This window comes from Lampris incognitus, chromosome 20 (genome assembly GCF_029633865.1).
Source record: "Lampris incognitus isolate fLamInc1 chromosome 20, fLamInc1.hap2, whole genome shotgun sequence".
NCBI lineage: Eukaryota > Metazoa > Chordata > Actinopteri > Lampriformes > Lampridae > Lampris > Lampris incognitus.
This window is the reverse complement of record NC_079230.1, coordinates 23,777,096-23,798,838: the sequence shown is the minus strand read 5'-3', so window position 1 is coordinate 23,798,838 and position 21,743 is coordinate 23,777,096. Positions and strand designations below refer to the sequence as shown.

At 46.0% G+C, this 21,743-nt stretch overlaps 1 protein-coding gene across 3 annotated transcripts in view; it reads right to left on the bottom strand.

Annotated features, from left to right (window-relative positions):
• Window positions 1-21,453, bottom strand: part of tnk1 (tyrosine kinase, non-receptor, 1) — a 28,109-nt gene extending 6,656 nt beyond the window's left edge. The window contains exons 1-12 of one of the 3 annotated variants that reach the window (XM_056300337.1): window positions 21,199-21,453; window positions 19,684-19,760; window positions 16,555-16,743; window positions 14,230-14,306; window positions 12,434-12,619; window positions 11,787-11,939; window positions 10,211-10,488; window positions 9,542-9,668; window positions 8,671-8,817; window positions 6,899-6,993; window positions 4,362-4,604; window positions 122-189 (exon numbers count right to left, since the gene is read on the bottom strand). In XM_056300337.1, coding sequence (XP_056156312.1) covers window positions 122-189; window positions 4,362-4,604; window positions 6,899-6,993; window positions 8,671-8,817; window positions 9,542-9,668; window positions 10,211-10,488; window positions 11,787-11,939; window positions 12,434-12,619; window positions 14,230-14,306; window positions 16,555-16,717 — 1,537 coding nt within the window. In that variant the 5' untranslated portion in view covers window positions 16,718-16,743; window positions 19,684-19,760; window positions 21,199-21,453. The remainder of the gene's footprint in view (window positions 1-121; window positions 190-4,361; window positions 4,605-6,898; window positions 6,994-8,670; window positions 8,818-9,541; window positions 9,669-10,210; window positions 10,489-11,786; window positions 11,940-12,433; window positions 12,620-14,229; window positions 14,307-16,554; window positions 16,744-19,683; window positions 19,761-21,198) is intronic. The other 2 variants (XM_056300339.1, XM_056300338.1) reach the window with 2 other exon arrangements.
• Window positions 21,454-21,743: the final 290 nt, after the last annotated feature.

Sequence of the window (21,743 nt, the reverse complement as noted above, 5' to 3'; positions counted from 1 at the left end):
ATGGTTTGTGGTTAGCAGATTAGCTACCATTTTCTCAAGCTTACAAGCTATGATCCCATAACTTCATTCAGTATCTTATTCTGCAATGTGCTTCATGCTACCATAGGTCATCCGTAATTACCTGCCATTCTCTGGAGATTGGAGCCCTCCTTCTCTCTGTTGGCTAAGCTTATCCTGCAGTTACCGCTGCTGTAGGGGCCAGGAGAGTAAATATGCATTTCAAACAGGTCTGGGTCATTAAACACACAAACTCACAGTAGATCAGAGTTCAGCGCTACACCACAATTATCAAATGCAAATAAAACAGACCGGAAGAGCTTCTTCTACAGCCACATTGGCGGCGTGCAATCCATCAGCATCCATCCAGATGTGGTTAGCTTGTGCTAGTCCAGTTGTTACTTTGGTAAACTTTGGAGTTTGTTTTTGTGGTAAGATGTAGGGCTGATGGTTGCAACCAAGGATTCAAACCTGCCTTAAAGGGATAATTAGGATTTTGTGAAGTCAATCTCCATGTAAGACTCACTGCTCATGTAGTACACAGGTAGGCTTCATTTTCACAGTCATCTATCCGTTTCTTCATACTGGACGTGCAACTCCAGCTTGCCATCCACAGTTCAGTGCAATTAATGGGGGACAGATCTACAATCCTCTTTCAGTCAAAAAAACAACACTCTAGTTTGGACGAAGCTACCATGATGCTACAGCAGTCTATCATGGTAGATCCGAGTGGTCATTTTAAAAATGTACAGTTGTTTTTGTTGGTCATTACTAGGGGTGGGAATTACCAAAGAAACTACGATACGATGTTACCAGATACTTAAGTCATGATAGGTATTGTGATAATATCGTATCATAGTTGCTGAGCCACTGGGGATGCAAAACCCAGCCACTGAGGATGCACAAGCCAGTGCATTTTTAGTGCCGGTCCGAAGCCCGGATAAATGGGGAAGGTTGCGCTCTTCTACCATGGTGTGAATGGGAGGAGAAATAGGGTGGGGGTAACTCTGAAGGAAGAGTATGTCAAGAGCGTGCTGGAAGTGAAGAGAGTGTCAGGCAGAGTGATGAGTATGAAGCTAGAAATCGAAGGTGTATTGATGAATGTTATCAGGGCATATGCCCTGCAAGTTGGGTGTGAAATGGAAGAGAAAGAAGAATTCTGGAGTGAGTTGGATGACGTGGTGGAGAGGGTACCCAAGGGGGAGAGAGTGGTGATTGGAGCGGACATTAATGGGCATGTTGGTGAAGGAAACAGAGGTGATGAGGAGGTGATGGGCAGGTATGGTGTCAAGGAGAGAAATGTGGAAGGACAGATGGTGGTGGTTTTTTTTGAAAAGGATGGAAATGGCTGTGATGAATACATATTTCAAGAAGAGGGAGGAACACAGGGTGACGTACAAGAGTGAAGGAAAGTGCACACAGGTGGACTATATCTTATGTAGAAGGCGCGATCTGAAAGGGATTGGAGACTGCAAGGTGGTGACAGGGGAGAACGTAGCTAGGCAGCATCGGATGGTGGTCTGTAGGATGACTTTCGAGACCAAGAAGAGGAAGAGAGTGAAGGCAGAGCCGAAGATCAAATGGTGGAAGTTGAAGAAGGAAGACTGTTGTGTGGAGTTCAGGGAGGAGTTAAGACAGGCACTGAATGGTAGTGAAGAGTTGCCAGATGGCTTGGTAACCACTTCAGCAATAGTGAGGGAGACAGCTAGGAAGGTACTTGGTGTCATCAGGACAGCGGAAGGAAGACAAGGAGACTTGGTGGTGGAACGAGGAAGTACAGCAAAGTACATAGAGAAAGAGGTTGGCAGAGAAGTGGGATAGTCAGAGAGATGAAGAAAGTAGACAGGAGTACAAGGAGATGCAGTGTAAAGCGAAGAGAGAGGTGGCAAAGGCAAAGGAAAAGGCGTATGGTGAGTTGTATGACAGGTTAGACACTAAGGAAGGAGAAAAGAAGTTGTACCAATTGGCTAGACAGAGGGACCGAGCTGGAAAGGATGTGCAGCAAGTTAGGGTGGTCAAGGATGGAGATGGAAATGTGCTGACAAGTGAGGAGAATGTGTTGGGAAGGAGGAAGGAGTACTTTGAAGGGCTGATGAATGAAGAAAATGAGAGAGAGAGAAGGTTGGATGATGTGGGGATAGTGAATCAGGAAGTGCGGTGGATTAGTAAGTAGGAAGTGAGGGAAGCTATGAAGAGGATGAAGAGTGGAAAGGCAGCTGGTCCAGATGACATACCTGTGGAGGCATGGATATGTTTAGGAGAAATGACAGTGGGGTTTTTAATTAGATTGTTTAACACAATCTTGGAAAGTGAGAGGATGCCTGAGGAGTGGAGAAGAAGTATACTGGTACCGATTTTCAAGAATAAGAGCGATGTGCAGAACTGTAGCAACTACAGAGGTGTAAAGTTGATCAGCCACAGCATGAAGATTTGAGAAAGAATAATAGAAGCTAGGTGAAGAGGAGAGGTGATGATCAGCGAGCAGCAGTATGGTTTCCTGCCAGGAAAGAGCAGCACAGATGCGATGTTTGCTTTGAGAATGTTGATGGAGAAGTATGGAGAAGGCCAGAAGGAGTTACATTGTGTCTTTGTGGATTTAGAGAAAGCATATGACAGGGTGCCAAGAGAGAGGGTGTGGTATTGTATGAGGAAGTCGGGAGTTGCAGAGAAGTATGTAGGAGTGGTGCAGGATATGTATGAGGGAAGTGTGACAGTGGTGAGGTGTGCGGTTGGAATGACAGATAGGTTCAAGGTGGAGGTAGGATTACATCAAGGATCGGCTCTGAGCCCTTTCTTGTTTGCAATGGTGATGGACAGGTTGACGGATGATATCAGGCAGGAATCTCCGTGGACTATGATGTTTGCGGACGACATTGTGATCTGTAGTGAGAGTAGGTTGCAGGTGGAAGAGAACCTGGAGAGGTGGAGGTATGTACTGGAGAGAAGAGGAATGAAAGTCAGTAGGAGCAAGACAGAATACCTATGCGTGAATGAGAGGGAGGACAGTGGAATGGTGAGAATGTAAGTAGTAGAGGTGATGAAGGCATATGAGTTTAAATACTTGAGGTCAGCTGTCCAAAGTAATGGGGAGTGCAGAAGTGAGGTGAAGAAGAGAGTGCAGGCAGGGTGGAGTGGGTGGAGAAGAGTGTCAGGAGTGCTTTGTGACAGAAGGGTACCAGCAAGAGTTAAAGGGAAGGTTTACAAAATGATTGTGAGACCAGTTACGTTATATGGTTTGGAAACAGTGGTACTGACGAAAAGACAGGAGGGGGAGCTGGAGGTGGCAGAGTTGAAGATGCTAAGATTTTCATTGGGAGTGACGAAGAAGGACAGGATTAGGAACGAGTATATCAGAGGGACAGCTGAGGTTGGACGGTTTGGAGACAAAGCTAGAGAGGCAAGATTGAGATGGTTTGGACATGTGTGGAGGAGAGATGCTGGGTATATTAGGAGAAGGATGCTGAATATGGAGCTGCCAGGGAAGAGGAAAAGAAGAAGGCCAAAGAGGAGGTTTATGGATGTGGTGAGGGAGGACATGCAGGTGGCTGGTGTGACAGAGGAAGATGAAGAGGACAGGAAGAAATGGAAAAGGATGATCCGCTGTGGCGACCCCTAACGGGAGCAGCCAAACATAGTTCTAGACGATATGATAGTATATATCACGATATGATAGTATAGTGATTTTAAACATTTTGTGATATGTTGAGCATTGCAATACATATATTGTGATTTATTACCCCTTTTCAACTGCAAATTACATCCCCAAAGGAAAACTTTGTGAACATCTGTTTTATACAAGACCTCACCTGAAAACAACTCAGCACCACCATCTAGTGGACTGAAAAAGCAACTGATTTTATTATTTTAGTACTGTGCCAAAAAGTTCAATTCGTGTTTACAACTTATATAATAAAAGCTCAACACTTGGTGTCCCCGTGCAAAATGTTGTGATATTATACTGTTTGTTTTCCTCACCCCTAGTCGTTACCTCCCATAACACAACCTACACGTGATCACCAGCAGGAGTCACCGTGCCAAGACACAGCAAAGCAAACACTATGAGGGCATAACAAAACCACTAATTTTTGTTTTTTTTGCTCTGAACAAGGATTGTACATTTGTTGCCTGTTAACTGCATTGAACCGTAGATGGCAAACCAGAGCTGTGTGTCCAGCATGCAGAAAAGGATGGATGACCGTGAAAGTGAAAACTACCCATGTACTACATGAGCAGTGACTATGAAACAGGGACAGACTTCAAAAAATCCTAATGTATTCCTTGTAAAGACAATGGAATTCAACATGGAATTCTTATTTAACGCATCGACGGGTAATTGATAGGGTCTAACGGGGACTCTTGCTCACTCGTCGAGGCGTTCGGGCGTGCCCCAGCTGCGCTCAGGATGGATGTCTCCGTGCCCAGTGTGTTGTAAACTGCCCTTCAGTGGGGGGGAGATGTGGGAGGGACCAGACGGCAGGCCGGGACTGGGGTTGGGGCCGGTGGTGGTGGTGGTGGGAACGGTGAAGGATGGTGCAGCCAGACTTCCAGGAAACCAGCCCACCATCAGCGTCCTCTGGTTCTGACCTTTCCACTCAGACAACTCCAGACTGTACAGAGAGAGAGAGAGAGAGAGAGAGAGAGAGAGAGAGAGAGAGAGAGAGCAAGTGAGAGAGGTTTAAAATAGTCCAGGTAAATAAAGAGAAAAGCAAACCCATTTTAAAAATACAGTTGGGAAGATTCTGATATACATTTATGATTCATAGTAATGACGGAAAGTAAACAGCTCATATAAACTAAGATATCTGTCTCCGAAAGTAAGATTTGAAATATACTTAGCACAAAAAGTAAGGAAATGTGTGTTTGGTGGATTATTTCTTTGTTGTAACAATGCTTCTTGGCAATAAATCTTATATCAGGCACCCGATTGTCAGCACCCGGGGTACCAGAAGCTCAAAACAAGAGTCAACAGCAACAGCAAAATAAGCTGTCTGGCATCAGCAGAGAAGATTTGGCAAATTTTTCATGGGTGCAACCCACATACTTAGCTCTGCTGCTCATCCCACAAATGCATGTTCCTTACAAATGTGGCCCCATTTAAAAGGGAAATAAACAGGCTTTCCAACGGTATAAGATTTATTGCCAAGAAGCATTGTGAAGGTGAAAAGAAGAGGCTGGCGACTACATGTGGTGGTCTGCAGCCATCCCCGGATCAGCAGAGGGGGTGGAGCAGCGACCACGATGGCTTGGAAGAGTGGGGCAATTGGCCAAGTACAATTAGGGAGAAAAAAAAGGGGGGGGACGCTCTGACGTTATGTTGGCTCAGCACATGGCCAGTAGGACTGGGAGCACTTGGGTGGCAGCTCGTTACATCAAGTGTTTTTTAAAGGAAGCTGTTAGTCTGATTCCTACTGACTGCCTTCCCAGTCACTTTCTACCATCTTGTCTGTGGAAGTTGATTTGGGCTTTATGCGTTTTGTCTCTTCTGTATTGAAGACTGACACCGGTGGAGTTTCTCAGCATTGAGTCTATGTGACTGTGCGTCGCTCTTCCAGCAGACTGCACGGTGTCTCCTAGTGGCGTTACAGCAGACAAATAGAAACGCTCCCTACTTTATCATAAATGTTCAAACATGCCTGAAAGTTATTTACAGGCTCTCAATATTACAAGAGACCAACCCACATTTACTACCCCTTTAAAGACACGAGTCATCTGGGCTAATTGCCAGTGGAGCCAACTTGCAAATAAGACTAACGGTCTGTCTTTATGACAGTAATCATTATCATTTTACAATACATGGCCACCAGAAACCTCGTAAAAGCTGGTATGCTGCCCACACACTGTGTATAAATACACACAGCCACAACCTGACGAAGTGCAGTAAACTTGCACCAAAGACAAATAAAAACTATTCTCAGTCCATCATTTCACATGCACATTCATCAATACTGAATAGTGCCATTCTGTTATTTCTGATATTTTACTTTCTTAGTATTCAAGGCTTTCCATTCAAAAGGGCTCCCTGAAAAGGATGGGACATCCATACTGTTTGATAGATTTTACTGCATGATTATCTATAGAAATAAACCAGCATAAATATTCATTTTGACACCAATTCCTTCATTCAATTTTACTCTGTGAACTTCTCCAACATGTGTAAAAATGCTGTAAAATAGAGGCTGCTAAAACCCCTGAAATGAGAGAGGACTGTTGATTCCAGGGCTGGAATGCACTTGTGAGAGTGGGCCTATTTATCTGAGTTTAACAAAGGACCATTGTGTTGTTATTGGGGTCTCTCTCTCTCTCTCTCTCGCTCTCTCTGTCTCGCTCACATTGTACAGAGGCACCATAGAGAGCATTCTGACCAGCTGCATCACCGTCTCCCATGGGAACTGCAAGGCCTCCGACTGAAAATCCCTCCAGCGGATAGTGACGACAGCTGGAAAGATCATAGGAACTGCTCTCCTATCCATCCAGGCCATCTATGATGCACGGTGCACCCGTAAGGCCCTTGGCATCGTGAAGGACCCCACCCACCCTTCCCACATCCACTTCACCCTCCTACCCTTTGGCGGGAGGTACCGGAGCATCCGTGCTGCCTCCACCCGACTATGCAACAGTTTCATTCCTCAGGCTGTGAGGTTCCTCGACAGTCTGAACACTTAGACCTTCCATAAAATGACTTTTTGACCTTCTCACTCACCGTCCGTGTCAGGTGTGCTTGTGATGTTTAGGTCTGTGAAGTAATTTTTGTTTTAATGCACTTTTTGTTTTTAATATTTATTGTGTCATTTGTTTTTATGTGGCACTGTGGTCCATGTGAAATTTAATTAAATTCCTTTGCATGTATGAGACATGCATACAAGGCAATGACAAATAAAAGCAGTCTCTCTCTCTCTCTCACCCGTGGTCTATGACAGTCACAAAGTCGTTGGCCTGGAGAGGGAGTTTCCTGAGTTCAGCAAAGTCCCTTACCGCTTGCACCTCCAATGGCTTGGCCTGAGGAGGCAGACAGAGATGACGAGAAATGAGGGGGGAAAAACAGGAAGTTACATTCTATATACAATAACTTGTTTTAGGCTTTTATTTCTCTTAAAAAACAGTTGACTCAAGGTGTGCGCGTGCTCTTTTCTTGTAACACACTGCTCATACATTCACGTTTACTGCACACAGCCACACCTGGGGGCTGCCCAGCAAAACCAATACTGCTGGCCTCCGAGCAGCCTGACTGACAAACACGTGGGGGTGACAAACACATGCCTTGCTCATGGGCCCTTTAAGTGGAGATGTTGACGGAGGGGAAAGGGTTGCTCATTCATTTTCCTCTGTCAACATTTCCCAGTGGGTCCAGGTGTTCAAACCACCAACCTTCTAGTCACAAGCTACACATATATATGGAGCTTCTAGGCTACCAATAAGTCTGTTAGCATATTGTCTATTAACACTGATGTTATTATGCATTTACGTATCTATATGTCTAAATGTATCATGCACTTATTTATGATTATGACACATCAGTGTAAATTATGTACACTTGTGTGTAATTATTGTATATGTAACAGTCATGAATGAGTAGACTCCCTAGCTTGTGGGCTAATGGGTCGGACCCTTTAGTCAACTGGTTAGCGCAGTCGCCCATGGTGCGGGAGACCCGGGTTCGCATCCCGGCTGCAGTGGTTCCCGGCTGCCCCCTGAATTCTCTACAGTGGTGTCAAAAGTGGGATGGTGAGACCGTGAGGCCATCAGAAGGAAGCGCATGCGCCCAGAGGCATGAGGGAGCTGGTATGCTGAAGTGTGGGGACACACTTCCTGAAGGAGCGGGGTAGTGTAGTGATTATGAATGAGTAGACTTGCTAGCCGGTTGGCTAACGGGTCGGACCCTTTAGTTGACTGGTTAACGCAGTCGCCCGTGGTGCGGGTGACCCGGGCTCACATCCTGGCTGCGGCGGTGCCCGGCTGCCCCCTGGATTCGCTATATATATATTGAATGTTTAGGCACATTGTACATTACTTAGCGCTGAGAATGCCAATACAAGGCAACAAATATCATGTGCACTGAGGTCCACTGTAGACTCAAACTAGTGGTTGAATGTAGGAAAAATGCATAAAAAAAAAAATCTAAAAAACTACATTATGTTCTGGAAAATGGTTGCAAATAACATTAAGTATATACACTTTGTAGTATACATATGCGTGAATGAGAGGGAGGACAGTGGAATGGTGAGGATGCAAGGAGTAGAGGTGACAAAGGTGTATGAGTTTAAATACTTGGGGTCAACTGTTCAAAGTGACGGGGAGTGTGGAAGAGAGGCGAAGAAGTGAGTGCAGGCAGGGTGGAGTGGGTTGAGAAGAGTGTCAGGAGTGATTTGTGACAGAAGGGTACCAACAAGAGTTAAAGGGAAGGTTTACGAGATGGTTGTGAGACCACCTATGTTGTATGGTTTGGAGACAGTGGCACTGACGAAAAGTCAGTCTCCATCCATCCATACAGGTTTTTCCTTCCAGCCAAACACTAAGGCATCTAAATATTACCATTACCTGCTCCCCCAACCACAGAAGGGGGGGCGGGTGGCTAATATGTGAAACCAGCATAAGGTTGGAATAAAATCTTAAGAGGATTTGCCCTCGATGGGATGCAGCCGGATACCAGTGCTCTATTGATGTGCATGGGCTGACCTCTGCCACCATGGTGGTGAGCTGGGAGAAGGTGGGCCGGTCAGCAGGGTTACAAGCCCAGCACTTCCTCATCACGCCAAACAGCTCCTGAGGACAGTCTGGAGGTCTCTCTAGACGCTCCCCCTCCCGCTCCACACGCCACAGGATCTGGTATAAAAAAAACAAAAAAAAAAACAAAAAAAAAACAAAAAAAAAAGAAAAAGAAAAAAAAGAGAGAGAGAAGAGATGCAAGTTAATCGTCGGCAAATAACTGAGTCAGAGAATATACGATATACAGGGTTCCCACTTCTTTTAGGAAATCACTTTCCAGGACTTTTGCTTGTGTGCACATGACCGGAGGTACTTACGCAAGGTCATATTATTATTAACTATCCGTGTCTCAACAGTCTCTAAATGGACTGTGTGACTTCTAGCCACTCACTGAACAAACAGCCAGACACGTCCAACACTGATGTGACCTCTCCACAGATGAAAATATGACTGAAAATATGTTATCCATGCATTATCCGAACCGCTTATCTAAATATGTTATCTCAGCTAAAAATAACACCAAAAATTGGCAATCTCAGCAAGTAAAAACATGACTTTATAACTGAACATAACACTTTTCCAGGACCTCAATAATAATTCCAGGACAATTTAATCAATTTGATTTTCAATGACTGGAAAACTACTCTAAATATCCAGGTTTTCCAGGATGCATGGGAGACCTGATAGATATGTTTAAAAAACCCTACTTTGGATTGAGCAGAGACACATATTCCACACAATTAGTATATATGTTTGCAGAGTAGCTGGAGTCAGTGGCAACAGACACCACAACAACAACAACAAGTAGGATTGTTAGTATTGTGATGCCACTGACACATACCTGTCTGCCAGACAGGCCAAACCAGGGCTCCTCACAGTAGGTGAACATCTCCCATAGGGTAACCCCAAACATCCACACGTCTGAGGAGTGGGAGAAGGAGCCCACCCGCAGACTCTCTGGAGCACACCTGGATGACAAGGAGGAGCAAGAGCGACAGATGGAGAGAGAGAGAGATCAGACAAGATAGCTTTCACAATTGTATCATTCAAAAGGCAACATGCACCGTTATGCATACACCAGCTAGTAGGCAGTCTAGCTAGCAACTGTTGAAATGGCACGATCCAAAAACCTGATCGAAGCGAGCGTTAAAAGCTAAAACGACTTTCATATACAGTGTTGATGGTGGTTTCCACAATACTCTTGGTGCTTGTGAGGTTTTCATGTTGACATCTCAAAGCCATAAAACACAGAGGAGAGTTGTACAGTAATGCCTACACCTCCAACCTAACAAGCTAAGGTTGTGAATGGTCCTAACACAACATTAAATACTGATATGACCTTCCCCCTCAAACGCAACTCTCAGCACTCAGAACCGAACTGTAATATTTAACGAGAGTAAGTCGGACCAAAAAAAAAAAAAAAAAAAAATCCAGCTTTTCCCCCCTCAATTTCTGAACTTTCAGTCGCAAACCTAAAGTGCCAGCATATCAAATCCTCCTTGGTCCTCACCATGCAAACGGGATCCTTCTGTGTGCCGTCATTACATAGTGGTCTGCCTCCTGGGTCAGGCCCCTCATTAGGCCAAAGTCCCCGATTTTGACCTGCTCTCTGGAGGCCAGCAGGACATTTCGGGCCGCCAGGTCCCTATGGATGAATCTACAGCTCTCCAGGTACTCCATGCCCGCCACGATCTGGGTGGCAAAGAGCCAGAAACGCAGCAGAGGATACTCATACTGACGGGACCGCAGGGTGTCATAGAGAGAGCCTAGGACCGCCAGCTCTGTTACCTGAGAAATGGAGGAAAGAAAGAAAGAAAGAATGGATATGTCAGTTTATTCAAGCCTCTTAAAAGATCTCTCTCTGATGTTCCCAAATACCTCAATGCAGGCCGTGTCCACCGCCATTCAACTTCACATGACCGATAAGAATGAAATGTTGACCTTTCCCAATGTAAATGTGGGCTTTGTTTGAGGGCTAGCTAGAAATCCATAAAGTGAAATGCAAACATGGCACTATGTGGAACCTGAATGCATCGTCTCCAACAGGCATTATTTAAACTCTGCAAAGCCATCATGTGTTAACACCGGCCACCCAAATGGTGTTAAGCTTAGACTCATTTTAGTTCCCTAAACCTAATCCCAACTTGTAGTAGCAAAGTTGTTCTACTAGCCATATCCCTAACTTTAAACTATGCCCCTGAAGACTGGCATGCAAACAAATGTCTTTTTAGATCCTTTATACCATTGCTAAATCAAGGCTAAAACAAGAGTATCCCCAACATCTGGCACATACAGCTCACTATCATCATGCCAGCCAAATGTGGAAGAACAAGATGGCTAGCAACGGATTTGGGGATGGAATACTAGAACAATCACCGCAATTAGGGGTGTCCGGGTAGTGTGGTGGTCTGTTCCGTTGCCTACCAACATGGGGATCGCCGGTTCAAATCCCCGTGCTACCTTCAGCTTGGTTGGGCATCCCTAAAGACACAATTGGCCGTGTCTGCGGGTGGGAAGCCGGATGTGGGTATGTGTCCTGGTTGCTGCATTAGCACCTCCTCTGGTCGGTCAGGGTGCCTGTTCGGAGGAGGGGGACTGGGGGGAATTGCGTGATTCTCCCACGCGCTGCATCCCCCTGGCGAAACTCCTCACTGTCAGGTGAAAAGAAGCAGCTGGTGACTCCACATGTATCGGTGGAGGCATGTGGTAGTCTGCAGCCCTCCCCGGACCGGCAGAGGGGGTGGAGTAGTGACCAAGACAGCTTGGAAGGGTGGGGTAATTGGCCGGATACAATTGGGGAGAAAAAAAGGGGGAGGGTCTAAAACAAAAAACTTCACTGCCATTTCCATATATTACCACAAAGAGACCATCGTAAGTCTTTTTGGTGACTAAAGCAAACTGCAATGAGGATTTGCAGACCACAGGAGCCCCTCAGGAGCCCCCCTCTCCATCTCTTGCCTCATATTGTGCTCGAGAGACATCACTGCATGACTATGTGAGGACGTGTATTCATGTTAATGAGTTTACAAGGAGAACAATAAGGAAAATCTTCATCATCATCATCATCATCGTTATCCTCGTTTTACCATCTTGAGCGGCTGTGTGAGCACCACGCCGTACAGCCGGATGATGTTCGGGTGGTTCAGCGACTGCATGGTGGTCACTTCTTGCAGGAAGTCCGTCAGCATGTTCGTCTGTCTGGACAAACTGCTCCTCAGGGATTTGACCGCCACAGACAGCTGATGGGAGTCAAAGAGAGGAGGACAAGAGTGAGGACTGAAAAGAATAACCCAGTGTGCAAAAAAACAAAACAAAAACTGAGTAATGTCTGTGCTGCAAGAAAGCCGTCAGATTGCCGAGTCAGTGTGGCGGATATGGATCTGTCTCTGTTTGTTTGTTTGTTCATCACACTGTAGTATTGTGTGTCTGCCCCAAAGTGGAGGTCTAACAAAAAGTCTCGGCAAATATACAGAATAGAGCAAAGAAATATATTAGTTATCTCTGCCATCGTGTCTCTCATCCTAATCTCCAATGCTTTGCTAAGCTAACTGCGGGAGCTGATCAGAGCATCATGGGTGGAGGATGATGACATGATGCTGTTGGCTCGTTGTTTTTTACGCCGTTTTCATTTTATCTGACCTCTAACTAGCATTCAAAAGACAATTTATCGCATGGCAAGTGGTTTCTCGGGAGACGAGACGTCAGTCCGTGTCATCCGGTTGTAGTGCCTCACCACTTTCCCGGTGGGGGTGTGCCACTCTCCCCTCTTCACCACGCCGAAGGAGCCCGAGCCCAGCTTCTCCCCCAGGACCAGCTCTCTATCCTGGATCAGACAAGGGAGGGGGCGGCCCCCCGGCTCCTGGCCCTGACCCGCCACACTCCACTGCTCTCCTCCATCCGGACCTCGACCGCTGAACGCCTGTGTAGCAGATAACATCGAGTTAACTTTTTTTTTCAATATATATATTTTTTTTACAATTTATTTAGCAGAAGCTTTTATCCCAGTCGACACACATCTGAGAGTTAACACAAGCAAGGATGTAGTCAGGAGGCGACAATGCAAGTAAGTGTCAGAAAAAAAACAAAACTAGGTTCAAGTCCGATAGGTGTCAACAGGCAGTGCACAAAGGCAATGCATAGGGTGCATAGAAGTGATTTTATTTATTTATTTTTTAATACCATCAGGGGTGGAGGTGTTCATGAAAGAGCTGGATCTTTAGCTTCTTCTTAAAGGTGGAGAGGGACTCAACGGACTGAATGGAGTCTGGTAACTCGTTCCAACACCGGGAAACTAAAGAAGAGAAGAGTCTGGCAAGAGACTGGCTAGTGGCCAGGCGCCTTTCATTGGCAGAGCGTAGTGAGCGGGACTGGGTGTAGACCCGAATGAGGGGGTTCAGGTAGGCGGGAGCCGTTTTAGTTGCTGTTTTGCAAGTGAGCAGCAAGGTTCTGAATGTGATGCGGGTGGCAGCTGGGAGTCAGTGGAGGGATCTAAACAGCGGTATGACGTGTGCTGTTTTGGGTTGGTTGAAGACCAGACGTGCCGCCGTGTTCTGGATCATTTGCAGAGGTTTGAAAGTGCATGCAGGGAGGCCCGCCACTCAGGCATTGCAAGAGTCAAGCCGTGATATAACATGTGTTAAACATGAAGACAGAAAGAAAAAGGACTTCACCCGTTAAGATGTCCCTTGAGGGTGTCCAGGTAGCGTAGCAGTCTATTCCATTGCCTACCAACATGGAGATCGCCGGTTTGAATCCCCATGTTACCTCCGGCTTGGTCGGGCATCCCTACAGACACAATTGGCCGTGTCGGCGGGTGGGAAGCCGGATGTGAGTATGTGTCCTGGTCACGTGATCCTCCTTTGCGCTACGTCCCCCTGGTGAAACTCCTCACTGTCAGGTGAAAAGAAGTGGCTGGCGACTCCACATGTATTGGAGGAGGCATGTGGTAGTCTGCAGCCCTCCCCGGATCAGCAGAGGGGGTGGAGCAGCCACCGGGACAGTTCGGAAGATTGGGGTAGTTGGCTGGATAAAATGGGGAGACAAAGGGGGAAAAAGCCGAAAAAAAAAAGGTGTCCCTTGATTTCTGAGCCCGACACCAAAAACAACACGTCCAAACTGAAATGGCTGTGGCTCTTGAACAGTTTTTGTATACATGCATAATCTGGGTCTCTCTGGAAAGGCAAAACTTTTATAGTTTGCTCCTGAAGTGCCAGATTAAACCCGAATCACTGAAATGGTGTTGATGCTGCTCAAAAACCCCCAAACTTCCTTTGACTTTCTCTCTTGAGCCCATGACACAGTGGAGTTACTGCCACAAGTCTTACCAGCGGCCATTTCAAATGCGACTATAAAGTAGAGACATGAGCTTTTTACACACACAGATCTCTAAACATGCATTTGGAGTCTCAAACTGGGCATGTAGATGACCCCACATGGAGCCGGTGTGTGTGAAAAGGTTTTGAAAATAAATAAAGGTGAGAACTCTCCTTTGCAGACAGTGAACATGACAGTAGATGTGTGAAGCCTGACCTGTACCTTGGCTATCCACGACCGCGGCCTCATGTTCGTCTTGTAGCGTTTCAGGGCATCCCACAATCGTCTCTGTGCTAAATTGGATCGAGAGGAGAGAAAAAAAATCCATAAGATGTGAGCATCCTCGTCCTCCCATCAGGACACACATCGGGTTTCAAAGGGACTGATTGAGCACAGGCCTGAACCAATACGTTCACCATCAAAAACACACCCAAACTCTGTTCTGTCCCAACTTTCAGGATAGTTTTTTTCCCCCCCTCTGTTTCTCCCCAGTTGTATCCGACCAATTACCCCACTCTTCCGAGCCGTCCTGGTCGCTGCTCCACCCTCCCTGCCGTTCCGGGGAGGGCTGCAGACTACCATATGCCTCCTCTAATACATGTGGAGTCACCAGCTGCTTCTTTTCACCTGACAGTGAGGAGTTTCACCAGGGGGACGAAGCGCGTGGGAGGATCACGCTATTCCCCCCAGCCCCACCCACCCACCCTCCCTCCCGAACGGGCACCCCAACCGACCAGAGGAGGTGCTAGTGTACAGCGACCAGGACACATACCCACATCCGGCTTCCCACCCGCAGACATGGCCAATTGTGTCTGTGGGGACACCCGACCAAGCTGGAGGTAACATGGGTATTCGAACCGGCGATCCCCGTGTTGGTAGGCAATGGAATAGACCACTATGCTACCTGGACACCCTAATTTTGATATTTTTTTGTTACTAGTTCATGACAAGGTAACACCACAAACATGTAACAGTTAGAATGCAATGCTTTTTGAATGAGAATAAAAACTTCTCAACTTAAAAGATTTATTTTCCCACAAAACAACTCTCTGTCCTGTTTACGAGTCAGGCACTTTTTTTATCCACCATCTTAACAGAATGGAGAAAGCTGTCTTCCGGTTGACATCACTTCCTATGACTTTAAACTCCTTGATTTTCAACAGCATTAAAGTGCAGCGAATTCACGCAAATCTTTGTGTAATGTGTTCAATTTGTAGTTTTGATCATTTTGGAACATGTGGTCCATGTTCATGAGAAACCAAGAGCAATCTTAACTTTCCATTTGAGGAGATAATTAACTGCCTCAAGTCTTGTTCATGAGTGAGGGGAGGATGGAGTGGGAGATTGACAGGTGGATTGGTGCAGCATCAGCAGTAATGCGGACGTTGTACTGGACCGTTGTGGTGAAGAGGGAGCTGAGCCAAAAGGCAAAGCTCTCAATTTACCAGTCAATATTCATTCCAACCCTCACCTATGGTCATGAGCTTTGGGTAGTGACCGAAAGGGTGAGATCTCGGATACAAGCGGCTGAAATGAGTTTCCTCTGTAGGGTGTCTGGGCTCAGCCTTAGAGATAGGGTGAGGAGCTTGGACATCTGGAGGGTGCTCGGAGTAGAGCCGCTGCTCCTTCATGTCGAAAGGAGCCAGTTGAGGTGGTTCGGGCATCTGATTAGGATGCCTCCTGGGCGCCTTCCTTTGGAGGTTTACTGGGCACAGCCAACTGGGAGGACACCCCGGGGTAGACCCAGAACTCGCTGGAGGGATTACATGCCCAATTCGGCCTGGGAATGCCTTGGGATCCCCCAGGAGGAGCTGGAGGGTGTTGTTGGAGAGAGGGATATCTGGAGTGCCCTACATAGCTTGCTGCCCCCGCAACCCACCCCCGGAGAAGCAGCTGAAGATGAATGAATGAAAGAACTTGGTTTGACACATGGCCATCAACCAAACCCCAACACGGCATCAATGTGAATCAGGACCAAACCAGGTGCTGTAGAATTTTCTGACTCCCCCACAGAATCTGACCCCCCTTCACGTGAATGGGTTAGGGTTAGGGAGTTAGGGTAAGGGGGGGTCAGGGGTTAGGGTTAGCCTAGCCCCTGACCCTACCTCTAACCCCTCCTAACCTTAACTCGCTAACCCTAACCCTTGCTAACCCTAACCTCCACCCTACCGTAACCCCCTAAACCCTAACCCGAACCCGAACCCTAACCCATTCACGCAAAGGAAAGTCAGATTCTGTGGGGGACTTGGAAAATTCTCTAATACCGGGTTTGTTTATATCCAGACTGAGCTAAACAACATTACTTTCTGCAGGCTGCAGCATGACAAGTAATGTGGATTCACCGAGGTTCACCTGATGCTTAAGGCCTTGCTGTGAACATTTCGAGTGAAAAACAGCATCTGACAGGCAAACAAAACTTTCTCCCCGACTTAGGGGAATAACACATACTTTCAGTGACCCTGTCTGAATTCGTCTCTAGCCAAGGGAGATTTGCACTCAGATGTAATCAGCTTTAATCAAAAACAGCCAGGTCAGACTCACCTGGCTTGCTGATGCCAATCTGCTCCAGGTCAGCCTCCTTGACGTAGGCAAAGTGCTCGATGCGGGTGATGTTGAGGCCATCGCGGATGCGCAGGTAGAACTTCTCCAGCTGGACCTCGGCCAGGAGCTGGTACAACCACTGAGTGTCCTGGTCCATCAGCATGACCCGGCCCGCCCGGCACCGCCAGCCTGGGAGCAAAGAGGACGTGTTACTGGTGCTGGAGCTTACCATTAACTTTCATCACCGATTATTCTATTGCTAATTTTTTGGATTTTTCGGCCTTTTTCTTCCAATTGTATCCAGCCAATTACCCCACTCTTCCCAGCCATCCCGGTCGCTGCTCCACCCCCTCTGCTGATCCGGGGAGGGCTGCAGACTACCACATGTTTCCTCCGATACATGTGGAGTCACCAGCCGCTTCTTTTCACCTGACGGTGAGGAGTTTCCCCAGGGGACGTAATCACGCTATCCCCCCCAAACAGGTGCCCTGACAGACCAGAGGAGGCGCTAGTGCAGTGACCAGGACACATACCCACATCTGGCTTCCCACCTGCAGACACGGCCAATTTTGTCAGTAGGGATGCCCCACCAAGCCGGAGGTAACACGGGGATTCGAACTGGTGATCCCCGTGTTGGTAGGCAACGGAGTAGACCGCTACGCAACTTGGATGCCCCGTCGTCGTCAGTCTTTTTATTGTATTTTTTTTTAGATATATTCTGTATTGTTCTTCATGTTAACTACATGTTAACATATATCTATATATATACATCTAGCACTCACACATGGACTACACATATACATACATGATGTCCAATGGGGCATGGGGGACATGGATGCACTGATACAAAGGTTTTTTTTAACCATTAAACTTACTATTCCACTATCTGATATATTGTGAAGTGCTCTGAGTTTATGTTTTGCATCCACACTTCTTACCAAGGCTACAAACTGAGCTGTCAGCCGTGTTTTCCACTCAGCAGACAGAGGAGACGTTTTAACGAGCCTCTTTTATGTTGTGTTGATGGGAGACTGTTCAGCGCACAGTCGTCTGCCAAAATGTAAGAAGTTACCATTTGGTATCCGACGAGAATGCGGGAGTTAAAAACTGGTAATTCAGTAACTGTTTCTATCGCATCCGGCGATGTAACGCTAAACTGAGACGTGGGGAAACCGGGATCTTCAGTCAGCAACCAACCACCAATATGGGCAATTTTTACAGACAATAGCAGTTTGATGCTGCTATGCACATACTATGATTTATGAATTTGTGCAACGGAGGTTTCTGTCAGACCTGAAAAAGGTGGGTAACCTGCACTTAGGCAAGTTTACAAACCACTACATCACTGATTGTTGCAAGGTTTAGAAAAAATACAAGAGCGAGCACCTGAACAACTAACACAACAGAGATCAAATGCAAAGTCCTATGAGATAAAACAAGAAAACAGCAAAGTGTCTGCCATGTTCGGTTTCGGTATGCGCGTACTCACACAAACCAGCAGCGAGGCGAGCAGGATCGAAAAAGAGATAAACGGTGGCCAGAACAACAGATGACGGACGGGGCAGAGGGAGAGAAGAACAGGTGAGGCAGGAGGTTAAGGGAGGAGCAGGAAACTGAAGGTAGACACCATCACATTTTTTTTCTTTTTCTTCTTGGAAGCAGAACAGCAAAAGTTTCAACACCGGCGCTGATGGAGGAGGTATGAGTCACCTCAAACACGGCAGATGATCATTGCTCAAAAAAAAAATGTAAAAAAAAAATCCAGTAGCAATGTCACAAACCCAGACATGGAAGTCATAGCTTGCCATAGGCTGAGGGATACCAGTTCAACATGATCCTATATACACAGTATTTATGCTACTATGCTTGCAAAAAAACAAAACAAAACACACAACATGCAAGGTGCAATAGATATACTTTGTGCAGGAAGTGCCACACAAAACAATAGACTGGGAATGAGCCTTGACTCCGGCCGCCTTGACGTCACTTACATCTGCACATAAAGTGTTTGCCCTCAAGTTGCCTTTAGTTTGGTATGTTAAATGAAGGCAACTATACGACAACAGCATTTTCAAAACGATGTCCTCAACCGGGAGTGCAGAAAACGTGAGCAAACAAGGTGTCATTATTCTATCTTCATTACAAAAGGTCAAAAATCAAATTATACAGCGGCCATAAATCAACTTCTCGGCATGTTATCAAGAGGCTCCCAGGGTGGAGGTTATGAGCCAGGGAAGGCCTTTCAGCATTCCTGGGCAACCTCATCAAGACTTAAGACAAGTCATATAATAAAGGTTGGAGGATGTTTCATAGTGTTTAATGGCTTTCTGAGACTGACTAACACCCTTTCAGAAAACATTTTCAGTTGCACACACATGCATGCATGCACGCACGCACACATCAACAACTTAGATTGCTAAACGTTGCAAATGCAAGAAGGGGCTAGCCCGGGCACGAGCTGCATTTTGCATTTCAATTTCCAGGGACAACTCCCAAGCCAACACCCAATTGAAATTTCCATCAGACAAATTCTTTAGAGACCACCCTTCAACAATGACCAAAAAAGACATCTGTTTATTCGTACCGGCTCTGAGAGCCTTCTCATGCATCTATGTACAGATGGTTGAATGTTTAACCTACCAGTTGGCCATTGAATAATGCTCTCAGCCAGCTGGAATGTATGACTAAGGATCTTATCGTCCAGTTAAAGTTACACACCGGTCACCTGTAAAAACTGCAGGCCCCGTGATATGCCTTCAGCATGCGAGTAAATAACTGCAGAGTTGAATCCATGTTTCTTGCAGCCGGGTGTTTACCTTCTTCAATGGCACGTTTGTTCAAGTGCCTTTGTTGACATTTATCATGACTACTTCCTCTGGGTGGACCCAAGATCAAACACGGTTTCAGCTCGTGGGGTATGTCTTTCAAAGGCCCAACAAACTCTGCAAACTCACTCCCCGATACAGAGATACTGCTGGATACATTTCGGACAGCTCATTGCAAGAAACTTTGTGTCTCCATTCTAACTCAATCCAAAAAAAAAAAGAAAGGAAAAAAGAAAGACTTGTAGACTGACTCACAAACTGAGCAGTAGGCCAATAAATTACAATCTCATTAACTGTTACTCACCAATAAAAGGTGTGTCACTTGAAGGAATCACCGAGGTTCTGGAGAAGTTTCCTCTTGCAACATAGGGAATCTGTAGGCTAGAGCGAACACATGTACTTCAGTAGGCTACTATATATTAATAGGTTATATATTAGTAGGCTTTATATTAAACTTATAATTTTTGCTATCCTGTTTTTTTTTTTTTTTAACATGGTGTTGCTGGTCGCGTGGCTTGGGTCCTGGGCTGTTCCGGTGGCGTCTGGACACAGCTTGGCATCCTGCGCATCATATTCTTCATACATTTTATAATTCCATTATAATTCTGTTATCCTCTTTCAATGCTGTATTCTGTAAATTGTGTAAACGCACGTTGCACGTTGTCCACATTGCACGTTGTCCATCATGGGAGAGCGATCCCTCTTCTGTTGCTCTCCCTGAGGTTTCTTCCTACTTTTTTCTCCCTGTTAAAGGTTTTTCTTTTTTCTTTTAGGGAATTGTTCCTTATCTGATGTGAGGGTCTAAGGACAGGATGTTGTGTTGCTGTAAAGCCTCTTGAGGCAAATTTGTGATTTGTGATATTGGGCTGTACAGATAAAATTGACTTGACTTGGGCAGTGTTGACAAAAATCAAATATCTCAATAGGTTTCCCTGAATATCACGATAATGATAATGTGGCGATATTTGGGAGATGACTATTGTTGCTTTCAGGAGATATTTACACACTAGGCAATTTTAATTGTACATTACTAATGTGGATATGATGACCAAGTAGGTAGAGCCTTTCACTGTTAATTTCACTACAACAGGCGAATAAGTTCAGAAAATTACTTTACTGTAAGACCAGGGAACGACCACATGTAGGTTACATCGCCACATTACCCGAACCACAATCACACACCACATCTGGTTTCATGTCATAATGTTATATTGACATATTGCATTGCTCTAGTTATATGGCTCATTATCATTTCATCATCTTCATCATCAGAGACCATGCACAAATAGACCGAAGTCAAAGAAAAGGGATTTTTTTTATACCAGATAATATTCAATGTCCATCTGCAATCCCTTAATAATAATAATAATAATAATAAAATGACCAGCAAGATGCACAGTAAAATGTCTGTCTACCTTTAAATAAAGTGTACAATGCAACTCTCACCCCCTCCTTCCTCCCACTTAGAAAATAACAACAAATGTACAAGAATTTTCCATTACTACACATTTACAACACCCCCCCTCCCACACACACACACACACACACACACACACACACACACCTGTAGCATTAAGTTGCTTAAAGCAAAATCGAGGTGACAGGAAGAAACGAATTTGACGTTTCCCCACGAGAAACTGGCATTAACTCAACAGGAAACCGAGACGTGCTGAAACAGACCGTTTCAACTCTCTGAGACGCGTTGATCAGGATCAAGTTGATCTTTTGAACCGGTACTAAGTTGGCGCGTTCGCGACTGGGTGCGTTTGTTTTGAAGCCCACCTGAGTCTTTCCAGTCGAGCACTCGGGACATACGTACCGTACTGGTCACACACTGGCCGCTGTCTCCTGGATACCTGTCAGTTTCTCATGGACCCGACGTCCGGACTTCTCCCGCACACGGGGTGGACATAATCCATGTGGGCACCGGGTCCGCCGGCAACGTCTGTCCGTCCTCCACGAATCACGACCGAAACGTTTCTCCTGATCCCCCCTTCATCGTTGCGTCAGCGCGATTTCAAACTTCTCGAACATTTCTGGCGAACGACGACCTACCTGTGTTTTCGACCGCGCTTCCCCCGCCTCTTCCGGGTTTGGCTGCTACCTTGACTCCTCCCCTTTTTCTTTTTTTTGCTTCATCACCTGTCGAGACACCTGACTGACTCCACCCCTTCCAACAAAGCCTGAGTACACCGGAAGTAACCACGTCTGTAACGGGGATCCAATACGTTTTACGTCTCATTATCAGCTATGGCACAGTATGGCTCGATGTAAGACAACTAGTGTCAAGTCAGGTTTGTTTGTATAGCCCAGTATCTCAAATCACGAATTTGCCTCCGTGGGTTTTATAGCAACACAATATCC